Below are 14696 nucleotides of genomic sequence, written 5' to 3'. Positions count from 1 at the left end.
GGACATATTACAAAACATTGCAATGTAGACAGTTGCAGTTCAACATGACTGTTAGCCAGCCATGCTCTGTTCCTGGATATGCATTCCTAAAAGTTAAGGAATACAGTGAGCTTCCTCCCTCCCTCCCAAGTCTTCGTTTTATTTCTACAGATGTTGTATTCCCCCGCCCCCCAGCCTGCTAATATCTTCTACTTCTGTGCTGATGGTATTGTTTTGTCAGCATAAGGATGTACATTCACATAATTATTTTGCTAAGCATTAAGAAAAGCTGTGATAATCCCAGCCATTCGAAGGTAGATTCAGACTGTCTTATATGTGTGGACTCTGACTGCAAAAAAGGCCTTTTTTTTTTATAAGGAACAAAAACACTGAATCAGAGAAGAGTACAAATGGAATATTACACTCTGCCGTTGGGCCTACCTCCCCAGTTCCTTATGATTGTCTGTTCATAAGTGCCCATAATCGGACTTTGTTCTCTGCAAGATTCTTTTCTTTGTGCTTAGAGATGACATGGCCTCGGTGATAATGTATTTGGGGCAAGAATAGCAACAATTATTAAAACTGTTATGTAAACCATTTTTGAAACGCTGCACAAAAGTGCTCCAGGTTTACTTCATGCAGAGACCCCTTTGCTCCTGGGGGGTGGGGGGAGAGAGAGAGAGGGAGAACTTGATTGCCACAGCAGGGATGAATAAATGAGCAGCACGGACTGTGACAATGAAACTGAAGTATCTTCACATGGCCTCCAAGTCACCTCAGAAGAGAAAAGTTGACAATGATGAATAAAAACATTATTTTGCTTCTCTGTCTTCACTGTAGGCTGCCAGAGAGTTCCAGATTCGATTTAAAGTAGACATTTGTGTAGCAACATCAGGCTCAAGCATAGTCCACAGTGGTGGGCATGTCTGGCAGGAAGAAGGTCCCAGATTCAATTCATGTATTTCCAGAAAGAGAAACCTCCTGCCCCAAACTCTTGAGAACTCCTACCAGTCACTGTCAGCAGTATTGGACTGGGTGGATCAGTGCTCTGACTCAATATATGGCAGCTTCCTGCGATTCTAACATGCAGCGTTCCAGCCACACTTGGTGGATAACATGAATGCAGGAATAGGAATTTAAAGGAGAGAAGCCGTGGGCAGGAAGCAGCATGAAGTCCTTCCCCCATTAGTTGCTTTTTGTCTGTTATCCTTTTCCTACTATCCATCTGTCTATCTTGGCCAGCCTTCTTGCCATTCTGAGAGAAAAGTGCCAGGAGTAGGAAGGCTATAGGGAGAAGTAGCAAGTTGAGGAATGATTAAGAACCTCCTGCTTCTCTCCTTCTATTCTTTAGCAAATGGAAGTGTTTCCTAGTCCTTTCCAGTCATTCTTTCTGTGTATATTTTCCTCAGAGAAAGGTTCTTACAAGTGTATTTTTACTGTGATGCTTCTACTTGATTAAAAAAGTAGCATTAGAAAATATAAAGTGTGCACATGTTCTCTTCATCTTTATAATAAAACACTACTGTAAGCTTCTTCTAAAAAAAATGGTATTCTCTCTCTTTAAAGATGAGCACTGATGAAAAGACCTCTGTCAAGTTCCCACAGTTTCTTCATTTTGACTCCTCTAGTTCATTTCCAAGTGTGACCTCAGACAGGCCTCTGTTCGGTAGACCTAATGATTTACAGCATCAGCAGGTAATTTTTCGTTTTCTGTTCTTACAGAAGTGGAGAGACCATCAGTCAGATCTGGTCCTCTAGAAATTGATTTCTGGCCCATGGATGGTGAAAATGTTACATATCTTTAGCCTTGCAAAGGACTGTTTTCACTCTTTAACCCCACTGTCCCAGACCCACAAAATGCAAGGAGAGACTGACAATATTGACTCTTCAAATTTTGGGGAAATCATAATGCCATTAACATGCCCTTTGCAGCCTTAGGCAGAACACAAAATGCAGCCTACATTTCAAAAATAGCTTTCCTTTCCCTTCCCTGTTACATGAATTATTGGAGGCTAAGTAAAGCTGAGCCTGGAAATATCAGAACGTTCATGACATGTGGTGGAGCCAGGATGGAGTGCATCTATCCTTGTGCTTGTTGATCTCTCAGTGGCTTTTGATACTGTCAATTACTGTGTCTCTCTGAATTCACTCCAGGGGTTGGGAGTCAGTAGCACCATTTTATGACGGTTCTCCTCCTTCCTTCAGGACTGGTTCCAGTCAGTGCTGGCTGGGAGGGAGAGGGTGTTCCCTAGGCACCTCCTTTGTGGGGTGCCACAGGGCTTAATGAAGTGTCCTCTCTTGTTCAGCAACTACATGAAAGTTCTGGGAGAGGAACCATCTCCAGCTCAATCCTACCAAGATCAAGTGGCTGTGGGTATTTGGACCACCCAGATCTTGGGATATTTCATCTCTGACCTTGGATGAGGTAGTACTTCCCCATTCAAGGGTGGTGCGCAGTTTGGGGAACTTCCTGGACTCACAGCTCCTGCTTGATGAGCACGTGGCAGCTATGTCCAGGAAGGTCTTTGCTTCATCTGGTGCACCAGTAGCATCCTTTCCTAGATCGGGGTGCCCTTCAGACAGTCACTCATCCCCTATTCACCTCACAACTCCACTATTGCAATGCATTCTACATGAGACTGCCCTTGAAAACCACTTGGCAGCTTCAACTGGTCCAATATGCAGTGGCATTGGCAGTGACAAGCATACCAAGACCCATGACATCCCTGCTTCATAAGCTGTACTGGTTACCAATATGATTCTGGGTGTAATTCACTTGCTCCCTGTTTATATACAGTGACTTGCCCTGACAGCGTTGGGGGTGTGGTTTTCTCCTTGGTAGTTCCTTGATTAGAGTATTGTTTTGTGCTTGTTTGTTTTCTGCTTGATTGTTTGTCTGGTGTTAATCCCTGATTATCTGGGTGTTGGTTGATGGAGAGGATGTGTTCTGGTCTTTTTGTTTCCTTCTTAGCTTTTTTACTGTCTCTTTTGAATGGTGTGTAAATATGGTTTGTCTCTATGTCTCTATTGATGGCTGATTTGTCTGAATGCCAAGCTTCCAGGAATTCCTTAGCATTTTTGGATTTAGCTTTGTCTAGGATACTCACAGTTTCCCAGTTGAAGCTATGGTTGAGTCTGTCCATGTGTTGTGAGATTAAGGAATTTTCATCATGTCTTCTGACTGCTAGTTGGTGTTCATGGATGTGCTCTGCTAGTCTTCTGCTGATCTGTCCTACATAGTGGCTTCTACAGTACTTACGCTGTATGTTGTAGATGACTCCTGCTTTTTCTTCTTGGGCTGCTGAGTCTTTTGGGTTACTTAAGAAGTTTTGGAGGGCTTTAGTTGGTTTGTGTGCTATGATAATGCCATGTGGTTGTAACAGTCTGTTGGTTGTTTCCGAGATGTTTTTGATGTATGACAGTGTTATCCTTTTCATAGCTTGTTTTGGCTGTGCTGTAGCGGGTTGAGTGGTGAGGCACTTTTTGATAAAGTTGCGTGGGTATCCATTTTGTTGGAAGATGTTGTATAGGCAGTCTGTTTCCTTTTTCTGGTGTTCAGGGTTGCTTCAGTGAGTTTGTGCTCATCTGAATAATGTTCATACACAGCTCCTCTTGTGGGAGGTTGGGTTGTTACTTTGGTAATGGAGCACTCGTTAGCATGGTTGTTTTTCGATAGACTTGCGATTCTAATTTGCTGTTGTTTCCTCTGCTGATGAAGATATCCAGGAAGGGTAGTGTGTTGTTGTTTTCTTCTTCCCTTGTGAATTTTATTCCTTTGAAGATGTTGTTGATTGTTTTATGCGTCTTCTCTAGTTATTCCTTTTTTATTATGACAAAGGTGTCATATGCATATGGGATCCATACTTTTGGTTGTATGTGTGGGAGTGCTATAGTTTTTAGACGCTGCATTACGGTCCCTGCTATGAGTCCTGAAAGTGGTGACCCCATGGGTATTCCTCTGCTCTGTCGGTATGTTTGTCCACTGATTGGCATATTTGTCCATTGTTGGTATATCTGATTCATTGGTATATTTTTCCTCTGATTAGTTGGTATATTTGTCTATGGTGTCTGCCCAACTGATAAGAGATGACAGGGCTGGTGCATTCCTGGTCCCTTCAGCACTCTCCCTCTTCCTCTTTTTGCTCTTGTAAAAGAGCTCACCCAAAAGCCTGTTGGTTATGGACATCAACTGCATTGAACTTACGATATGAAGACCTCAAGCCAACATTCAGGGGAGAAGGAGTTGCCCTATTGCCATTTATGATCTTACCTCTGTCCCTTCAAAAGTTGGCACAGCCACTTTGAAAGCAAGCCAGTTAGAACAGGAAGATGGACTCAAGAATAATAAAAATGGTGTGATGGTCAGAAGGCAGCAGTCAGATTTTAACCAGGCAATATGTTTGTGTAACACTGGTTATCTCATAAGGTAAAACTAGCTATCTGTGAGGTTTGAGCCTGCTTCTGATTCTGAAAACGAAAGTTATCTTGAGTCAGAAGGGGAAAACGAAACTTATCAGGAAGGATTTGGAGAAATAAAAACCAGAACTGAATCAGCAAAGTGGAAGAAACCAGAGACGCTGATTGGACAAACTTCGGAGAGAGGTTTGAATCCTCCAATCAGTGCTTGAGAAAGAAGAGCAAAGAAGCACGCGAATCAAAAGGCAGCTTGATTGGCTGCAGGTGAGAAAAGGCATGGAAAGGATCATTTTAAAAGGCAGGCGTGCCAAGAGCAAGCTGTCAGAGACAACCGATCCTTCAAGCTCACAGCATCTGTGGAAGAGTCCTTATACCAGTCGGGAGCCTTGCCTGTAGCCAGCATGGAACCAGAGCCAGCCCCTTCTGTTGTCACAGACCTGCTTCCTGCACACGCCACTCCAGTCGAGCCTCTCCTTGCCGTCCCTGCCAAGCACAGCCTTGCATCCAGTTCCAAGCCTTGTCTCATTGCTCCAGCACAATTCGGTCTTGCCTCCAGCTTCAAGCCTTGTCATGATGTTCCTGTCAAGTCCAGCCTTGTCTCCAGATCCGAGCCTTGCCTCCACACTCCAGCCAAGTCCAGCCTTGTCTCCAGATCCAAGCCTTACCTAGATGTTCCAGCCAAGTCCAGCCTTGTCTCCAGATCCAAGCCTTGCCTTGACACTCCAGCAAAGTCCAGCCTTGTCTCCATATCCAAGCCTTGCCTAGACGCTTCAGTCCAGCTTTGCCTAGCCTCTGTGCTCCAGCCTAGTCCAACATGTGCACCCATTTGCAGACTCATGCCTCAAGCCTCCTCCTTGCCACGTGCTCTAGCTTCACTGGGTCTTACAGCTTCAATAAGAGAATTAGCTGAGTTCTGCCTCACTGTTTTGCCACAATCTGAACCTGCAGACTTGCCTGGTCATCCTTTACTGCCAGGGTGGTCTTGATTGAATTGTGTTGCCTAATCTATTACAAGGACTTTTTGCTGTTGTAAATAGTTATTGTAAATAATTTAAGTTATTGTAAATAATTTAATATGTTCTAGAGGTGACGGACTCATCCTTGGGGGAGCTGAGGGTGGCAACAACCAACAGGAAGCTCTGGCGTGGGCTGGTCCATGAAGTCACGAAGAGTCAGAAGCAACTGAACGAATAAACAACAAATAATTTAATAGTAATTCTGCCTGGCCATCTCATAGTCTGAACAGGACACTATCTGACTGAACAGAAGCTTAGTCTAGCTTGCTGCACTGAGGAAGTATAGCAGAACTAGATGTTTTAACTGTTTTACTGGTGTGTGTGTGTGTGTGTGTGTGTGTGTTTGTAAGCCACCCAGAGTCTTCTGGAGTAGTCAGCCATACCAAATCCAATAAATTAAATTAAATTACACAATGGTGCGGGATTGACCTTCTAGGGCCAGCTGCTTTACTTAGTTCTTCTGGGATGCAGTAGGAGAGTTTTTTGCAGTTCCCCCTTCTGACTGTTGATCTCTGAAAATCAAGAAACCAACATCTGAATTTCCCAATCTGATTCCTATAGCATCTGGCAATTGTATGATGAAATGGTATAAGGCATTTCTGTTGACAAACCCCTACTTCTTACACTTCAGTTTTCCTTATTTTCTGTTTTTATTTTTCCTGAAGGAACTGATGCTAAAGTTGTCTGAGCAAAACAATCTCATTGACTTCCTAGAAGTGTACATGGAGAAAATCCAGCCTCACCCTAGGCACAGCACAGTTCTGGAACTACAAACAAGGTACAGTTGGCAGTACCTAGCCCACCTTGGCTAACCTCAAAAACAAAGCATGATTGGACCTTGTTAGTACTTGAATAGGAGCCTGTTAGGGAACCCCAAGTCTGCAGACAAGAAGTAAAAACAAAAAATCTTGAACGAAGACAGTGGTACAGTGCCTTCCACACTGTTGCCAGAAAAATTACATGATCATGTCCATGTAATCACCAGAGACAAGCTCAACTCAAAAGAACCAAATATAATGCAGTGCAGAGTGGGTTGAAGGAGGAGATAGTAGAAACCTCTTTTCCTTACCTTTGGTCTCTTCATCACTTTCTTTACTGCAAAGATAGGTAACCAATTATTCTCCAGATGTTTGGATTTCATTTCCCATCAGACCTAGCCACTATGGCCATTGATAAAGAACTGCAAGAATTTTACTCCAAAATATCTGGAGGACCCAAAGTTCTCTACCCTGCATTTAATTGAACTTATCTTGGAATCATAATGGCTTCTGCTCAAAGCAGCATCTGCTACTTCCTTTTTTCCCACTACAGTAATACACTGAGAACCTATGTGAGATCATAATATAATCTTGGCATGCATTCTGTAGATTGCTGGGAAAACGGGGAGAAAACATGAAGTTGCAGCTTTCAGTGACAATTGTATAGGTCCCATTTCTTCATTTGCATCTCTATATCCATGTTGGAAGTAGGATGCTGGAATCGTTAAGTCTTTGGTGTGACATTTATCTTCTGCACATTCTTGTATTCACTATCCATTTTTTGTTGCCTTTGCCTCACTATATTTATCTACTCATAATGGGGATGTGATGCAAATCCAGCCATGAGACAGTCAGCACCGGAAATGAGCCTCTTGGACTGACTCCAAAGGACCAAACAGGTGATAAGTGGCAATATTTACAAGAAGAACTACTATTCAGGAAGAATGCCCCTTGCTGTCAATTTGATGAAGCTCAGGTTAGTATATAACCTTTATTCCTATTCACTTGGAGATTAAAGATATAAGAAGCATAAGCACCTTCAGGTGTTAAAAGCAAATGTGAGGGAGCCAAGCAGGTGTGCTGGGTATCCACTCTCCCATATGGCAACAATATATATTCCAAGCACACTCCATCCCACCAGCAGGATATTCAGTGATAACATCAAAAAAAATGTATATGTAAAAAAAAATGTATATATGCTTCTCCACATGAAGGAAAATCCTGACTGGCTTGATTGGCCTAGGATTCTCCGCAGAATGAAATAGCCCTAAACACAGACTTCAGTGTTCTCTAGAGCCCTGTTGAATGCCCAGCAGGGAAGATGTCTGAACAGCAGATATGCAGTCACACAATTCCATGTCCCCTCCACACTCTCTTATCACATAGGGAGGTGTTTTTGTGTTCCCCATCCATACCATTAATATTTATGCTATATAAATATTATATGTTGTGTAATCAGGGAAATTGGATCAACTGACCTAATCTATTGATTCTAACTGACATTTAGCTCCAGAGAGTCCATGGCTTGAGAAGAAGCATCTATACAGAACTAGTCAATATGCTTTCACTCTCTCCTTCAAGTATTCTCATTTGTTGAGTAGGAGAGACATGAGCAGAACTGTGTTTGCAACCAGATATACTCATGTCCCTTTCCCTGAATCATAGTATACTTTTTGTGGATGCAACAGATGCCATAGTTACTGTTGTCAGCAGATTTCAAGCCAGCTGCTTGACTAGACCCACCATGTCTAGAATATGATAATGGTCTTTTAGCTTTAAATTATACTTGTTGGTCATGTATTTTTTAATTTTTATTTTTTTGAAATAACATTATATATCACCATGAGTTTAATCTGGAGCACTTGTCTAAACACATTTTGCTTTTCCAAATGTTAGGTCACTACCAAAATAAATATTCTGCCTCTGGGTGCTACATCGAGTGTGAGAGCTCCAACTGTTGAGGAGCTGAAAACATACACAGCACAACTTGACAACCTAAGCCAGGAAGCATCTTCTCAGATACAGGTACTGAAGGCATTTCTCAGAGTTACGTTAAGTGGCCACCATGGCTGTTGAACAGGATCCAGCTTTGGCATCGTGAAATATCTATTCTCAGTCCAATTAACCACCCATAAAATGACTGTATGATAAAGGCAATTTAGAATAAGTGTTCAATATTTTGTAGACTCACAACTTAGTTCTTGAAAATTGTTGTCTTCTGTATGTATTTGCATTGTAAACGTTAAACAGTGGACTTCAGGCCAGAATTTTGGAAAGTGCAGTTTCTCATGTGAGAGTGAGAAATGTTGGACCTAATGATATGATTACTTTTACTAACTATGAAAATAATGCAAAGTGCTGTTGTCCTCTACATCAGGTCACCCTAGAGATCACTTTCAAGTTCCCTGTAATGCCCAATATAGATGGCCCTTCTCTAGCATCTTCCCATTTTTGTTTCCCAGTTAGTGTAGACAGCCTTCAGGTAGATGGACAGATGATCTGACATAGTATAAGCTGCTTCCTGTTTTCTAAATAAATAAAAATAATAATGAGCCACAGATATATCTACTGCAGTGCCAGCATGAATATATTTACCCTGGCTCATATGCTGCTTCCACATAAGTAGCAAGGTCTTTAGAGAACTGAAAACTTGTCTCTCCCCATTTTGTAGGAAAATGAAACTGGAGAAAATGCATTAAGCCTGGATCAGAAACTCTTTGAGTTGCTTCTGGCAATCAGCCGCTGCCTGAACAACATGGAGCAGATGTTAGGCACCTGTGTGCTCTCCAGTGAAGAAGCTCCTGTACAGCAAGTGCTTTATGAAGTCAGTACAAGTGGGAGTACCTATGAATTCATGAGGTCCAAAGCAGTGTATACTTTATATCTTTGCATAATTTCACAAAACATTCATCACGTGGCATTAGATGCAGTGGTTTCCTGAGAATGCTGGCTTTCATTTAAAAGGAAGAAACAAATGCAAATTTCTAGCCACTAAAATTGCAGAGATATGATTGAAAAATTGGGGAATGTCTGAGAAAATCTCGGAAGTTTAAAAGGGTTGCTGGTCTAGATTCTGGACAATTGGGATCAGTTTTCATTTTAGTACCATCTGATCTAGTTTATACTTACTGAACTAACAGGACTGGATTGAAATGCAGTTTCTCTTCTAATTATGCATTTCTTTGAATTTGTTGATACAATTCTTGGCTCATGAAGCAGTGGGTGAGGAACAGCAATTTTTGTTGGTTTCTTCCATAGCCATCTGCTCAGATCTGCTCCCAAGTATTGGAGTGAATGTCAGGAAGTGTACATTTCCTTCCAAGCAAAAGTGGACTACTTTGGAGGGACAGGCACCCACACTTTGGGGGGTCTTTGTTGCTTTCATGGGCCACAGGGGGTGTGCAAGTGACACATTTATATTATCAGAGGATGCAGAGCTGAAATTCTTACATTTTGGGTGATGGGGATAAGGTTTTCTATTTTATAATAGATTAAGCCTAGCAGAGGCTTAATGCATGTGTTTTAGGACTTTATGACATTGAAAATCTGTCAGTTGACATGGATTATCTGCTCCTGCTTCACAGCATTCAAAACTATTATTGTATCTGAACTATAGGCTTATACAATTCCAGTTCCATTTGCACATCCCTCCTTGTTTTCAAAGGGCAAAAAAAGTATGAGGACATCGTACTCAGATAAATACCAGAAAAATTTATTGACTAGTTGTTTTTCTGTTCCAGAAAATGCTTAAGCAGCTAATAAAATTTACAAACAAAAAACAAGTATAGAAAGTTAAAAACACAAATTATCCCTTAAACTGATACTAAATACTTTAGCACTTGAAGTCCTGGTGAAAGAGATGCACCATTCTATATGTTGAGAGAGCAGGGGTTAAATACAGTTTCTGAAGGAATGTGTTCCATAGCCAAGGAGCAGTGCAGGAGAAGGCCATCTCCTGTGTGTCAGAAAGATGAGCCTCTGACTACTGAGGTATCTATTGTTAGCAGATTGCTAGGAAAGCTTTTGGCCCAGGAGAGATCAGAAAAGTCACACACCAGGCATTTCTATAAAAATAATTCTATTTACAGAAAACAAGCATATTTAAAGGCTGTTTGCTGAGAGGAGAGATATCTCTCAGCTGCATATTCTCTGCAAGCCTACACAGAAGGGAAACTGAAACTAAAACAAGTTCAGGCAAGTTCCTCCCTTAGGCAATGCAACTAACATGTGAAAAGGGGACAATTAAATTTAACCTCTTCACCCGGCCAAAATGATTAGTTACCATAGTAACCTTAATCTGTAGTAGAAAACATATTAACATCTATGAAAGGGCCTCTCTTGTGTATCTTAACAGCCATACAGGTTTATAACAGCAGAGTTGCTTTTTTAGATATTAAGGCCCTCAGTTATTTAGGACTTTAAAGTAAATACCACCACCTTAAATTTTACCTGGTAAGCAGCTGGCACCCAGTGCAGATTTTTCAATACAGGCATCTCTGTAGTCTATTTGCAATTTCAAGATCATGTCAAAGATGTTCAAGGAGAACACAATGAAGTACTTTCTCAAGACGGTGAGATATATGAAAGCCCAAGTCTCATGCTGATACTGAAACTTCTCTCTTGAAAGAAACAAATGGATATTGATGGATTCTACAAAACCATGTCTACTTGCCTGTCTCACCTACTCTCTGTTTCAGACTCTCTCTGCAGAACTACAAAAACTTCACACTGATATTGGTGATAAAAAGGATGATCTGCTGAAGTCCATCACCTCTGCTGGTGGAAATTCTGAGAGATTTTCCCAGTGTTTTAGCAACTTGCAGGCATGGCTCCAGTTGACACAAACAGCTGCTGCTTTTAGAAGCGAGTCTGTGAAAACTGAGATGGACCATTACATCAATTATCAGGTATGACAGAGTTAAATCTTTATTTCATCCTTTAACATCTATTAAAGCAGCTGCTCACCAAAGAGACACACTTCATCCTTTTCCGTGATCTCATATCAATTCATATGTGATCAAATTTACAGAAAACTCTAACTTTTGTGTCTTTCTAATCATTACCTAGAGTTTTGTAGCCTAGACATAGTAGCCCTGTTTTATAGTCATAAGCATAACCTTTGTATTGTATTCTTGCATGGACATCCCACAAGAGCATAATTTCCTACATAGGCATGCAAGTATGTGCATGTGCTCCCATAAAGCTCCTACCTACAAAGCAGCTTGTCTGAGTTAAGAACCATGCTTGCTAATTTAGTGCAAATTATATCACCTGAGGGACGCGGTGGCGCTGCGGGTTAAACCGCTGAGCTGTTGATCGGAAGGTCGGCGGTTCGAAACCGCGCGGCGGGGTGAGCTCCCGTTGTTAATCCCAGCTCCTGCTCACCTAGCAGTTCGAAAACATGCCTATGTGAGTAGATCAATAGGTACCGCTTCGGCGGGAAGGTAACGGCGTTCCGAGTCGTCATGCTGGCCACATGACCCGGAAGTGTCTATGACAACGCCGGCTCCAAGGCTTAGAAACGGAGATGAGCACCGCCCCCTAGAGTCGGATTCGACTGGACTTTACGTCAAGGGAAACCTTTACCTTTACTATATCACCTTTACAGATTATTTAATCCTTGATCTCCATAATGGGAAACAGATTATGATTACAAAACTGGACTATACTGAGAGCGTAATTCTAATAGACTCCATTTATAAAAAGACTCTTTTTCTCCCTCTCTCCAAATGTATATACATAAAGAATGATACTGATTAAACAAGCCTTTTGAATTGCAGTTTCATTATCTCTTAATTTTGCATAATGTATCTCTAGTTTTATAATGTATTTTTTGTTTCCTATGACAGAATGAAATCAGGCACTTGTATGATGCATTGATTGAGAAAAAATCCTCACTGCAACAGTTTTTCAGTGGAATGAGTGGGCACAATATTTCTAAGCAATTCCAGGTAATTAAAATGAGACATGAAAATAAGGTGCAATTAGTTACCCATCATTGTACAGTTTTAGCGAAATTCTCTTATTTTGCTTTTGATTTCCCAAAATCAAATATTGTTTCTCACTGTGAATTATTTGTATATTTATTTATTACTAAATGTGTGTCTTACTTCTGTCAATAATCTTTAAGGGTGCTAATTAATGTTATTTGCAACCAGTCGATTTGATGGTTTATAACGCATTTCTACTTTGCTTGTGGGCTTTCTGAAAACATCTAATTGGATATTAGATATTCTATTAAGTAAAGTGTGTCAAATTAAGTTGGTCCTTGGCCTTTTAAGTTTTAAGTTTTGATTTAGGTTGCTATGTCTCTGAAAAACATTTGTTGAGCAATCTTAAAATATGAATGAATGTCAAAATCCTCAGCCCAAAAAAGTTATATATTGCCCAGTGTTAGAATGCCAGAGCCTATGGTATCCTCTGGTGAAGGTATAATTGCTTATTTAGCTTTTCCAATATTAATGCATGTTGACATAGCATCATAACATTAAACATAGAGCCAGTTTCGTCTAGTGGTTAAGGCAACGGGCTAGAAACCAGGAGACTGTGAGTTCTAGTCCTGCCTTAGGCATGAAAGCCAGCTGGGTGATCTTGGGCTGGTCACTCTCTCTCAGCCCAACCCACCTCACAGGGTTGTTGTTGTGGGGAAAATAGGAGGAGGAAGGAGTATTAGGTATGTTCGCCACCTTGAGTTATTTATAAAAAATAATAAAGGTGGGAGAGAAAATAAATAAATAATAATAATAAATAATATGCATATAATATCCCCTCTCTTTATAAGCTCCAGTAAAATTTATCTACAACTTTTTTTCTTCCTAGCGTTTTTCCCACCAGTGCAGGGTCCGCTTTTTTGGACCAAATTAATCTTACATTAGTATTTTCTGCATTTCCCTGTCATCTCTTCTGTATTATTTACTACCTCTGGTAAATTACAGGAAATATTGTCTTATCAGGGTATAGGCAAGTTGCATTCCATGTTACAGAAGGAAAAAGGAATCTAAAGTCAGTTTTTTTCCTATGCTGTAAAATCTAGTTTTATCCCAAATTTTCATTAGAAGGATAAAGAGGTCTCATGTACATTATACCCAAGAACAACAACAACAAAAATCACAGCAGTTGCCTTTTTGAGCTACAAATGACAGCTTCTGATAACAAACTCAGATGATTAGGGCCAATAAGACTGTAGCCAGACAGAACTATTGAGAAATGAGGGGGGTGGTACCAGCTTTCTTGAAGGTATTCCAAAGTTGGCAGAAGTGCACAAAATTAGGGGAAAATCCTGTGGCCATTAATCCCCCCCCCAAGTGTTCATAGAAAAGTGAGTACCATTCATTGGTCACAAAATGCTGTGATTGTTTGGAAGAAAAATAAAAGTTTCTGAAAAAGAAGAATAGACTTGACTATCTTAGAAGAGGGCACAAATAGCTAGAATGCCAAACAAATGCATCCCATACTACGATTATTTGCAGGCCTCATTTGTAAATCATTATTATAATATTCCATGAGCTAAACAAATATTGACTCCAATTATGCCAATTTGTTTAGAATATACGTATTTTTTTTAGTTAGGCCAGCCCCTTTTGTCTACTTAACGAGTGGCAGTTTTATTCTGCTACTTGATAGATATAATTCAGAAAATTGTCAGATCTTTCCTCTGCCTCAGAAATATCACTGCTGTTAAAAAGAGTCGCCTAAGTGAATCATTTCATATTTCATTCAGCAGGTGGACGTCTTTGAATTGGAACTGCAAAATTTTGAGACACAGGCAGCTAAACTGAGAGATCATGGAGAAAGATTTCATTTGCCAGTTGCCATAACCCACGAAGTGTATAAGCTAGAGGTAAACATGCTGAATAATAAATTGATTGATTGATTGATTGATTGATTGATTGATTAATTGAATTTCTCTGCTGCCCATCTCGTACACAACAACTCTGGGAGGCTTACAGAGGACAAAAATAATATAAAACATATAAATATCAATACACATATAAAATATATATAAAATATATAATTCAAAATGGGCAAAGATCTTATCCTGGCATCCTCATGGGGCCAACCACCCCATGAAGAGCTGTCACCCCTCCCATCCCAGGCCAGGTGACACAACTACATTTTTAATCCCTTTCAAAAGGCTGGGAGAGAGGGGTCTTATGGGACCCCACTCTCTCTGTCTTACAAGGCGGGTAGCTTGTTCCAGAGTGCAGGTGCCACGGCAGAGAAGGCCTGCCAATCGACAATCCCCCATGGACAGGGTCTGCAACATGCCATCTCTGCCTGACCAGGTGGGATGGGTTGATGTAATGGGGGTGAGGCGGTCCCTCAGGTAACCTGGACCCATGCCATGTAGGGCTTTAAAGGTGATAACCAACACCTTGAATTGGACCTGGAAGCAAACCAGGACCCAATGCAGCTTGCACAGCAATGGTGTTATATGTGCCCTTCTAGGGGCTCCTAAGACTGCTCATGCGGCTGCATTCTGCACCAGCTGTAGCTTCCGGATACTCTTCAAGGGTAGCCCCATGTA

The 14696-nt window shown here is 41.0% G+C and overlaps 1 protein-coding gene across 1 annotated transcript in view; it reads left to right on the top strand.

Moving 5' to 3' along the window:
* The window catches only part of SYNE2 (spectrin repeat containing nuclear envelope protein 2), a 263282-nt gene that overhangs the window by 160552 nt on the left and 88034 nt on the right, over positions 1-14696 (top strand). Inside the window, exons 68-75 of the mRNA XM_063289046.1 lie at positions 1546-1674; positions 6077-6189; positions 7010-7145; positions 8066-8194; positions 8841-8993; positions 10867-11076; positions 12019-12120; positions 13890-14009. Of these exons, the coding sequence (XP_063145116.1) occupies positions 1546-1674; positions 6077-6189; positions 7010-7145; positions 8066-8194; positions 8841-8993; positions 10867-11076; positions 12019-12120; positions 13890-14009 (1092 nt within the window). The remainder of the gene's footprint in view (positions 1-1545; positions 1675-6076; positions 6190-7009; positions 7146-8065; positions 8195-8840; positions 8994-10866; positions 11077-12018; positions 12121-13889; positions 14010-14696) is intronic.

Source organism: Candoia aspera, chromosome 1 (genome assembly GCF_035149785.1).
Source record: "Candoia aspera isolate rCanAsp1 chromosome 1, rCanAsp1.hap2, whole genome shotgun sequence".
Lineage (NCBI taxonomy): Eukaryota > Metazoa > Chordata > Lepidosauria > Squamata > Boidae > Candoia > Candoia aspera.
This window is presented reverse-complemented; position numbering and strand designations above follow the sequence as displayed.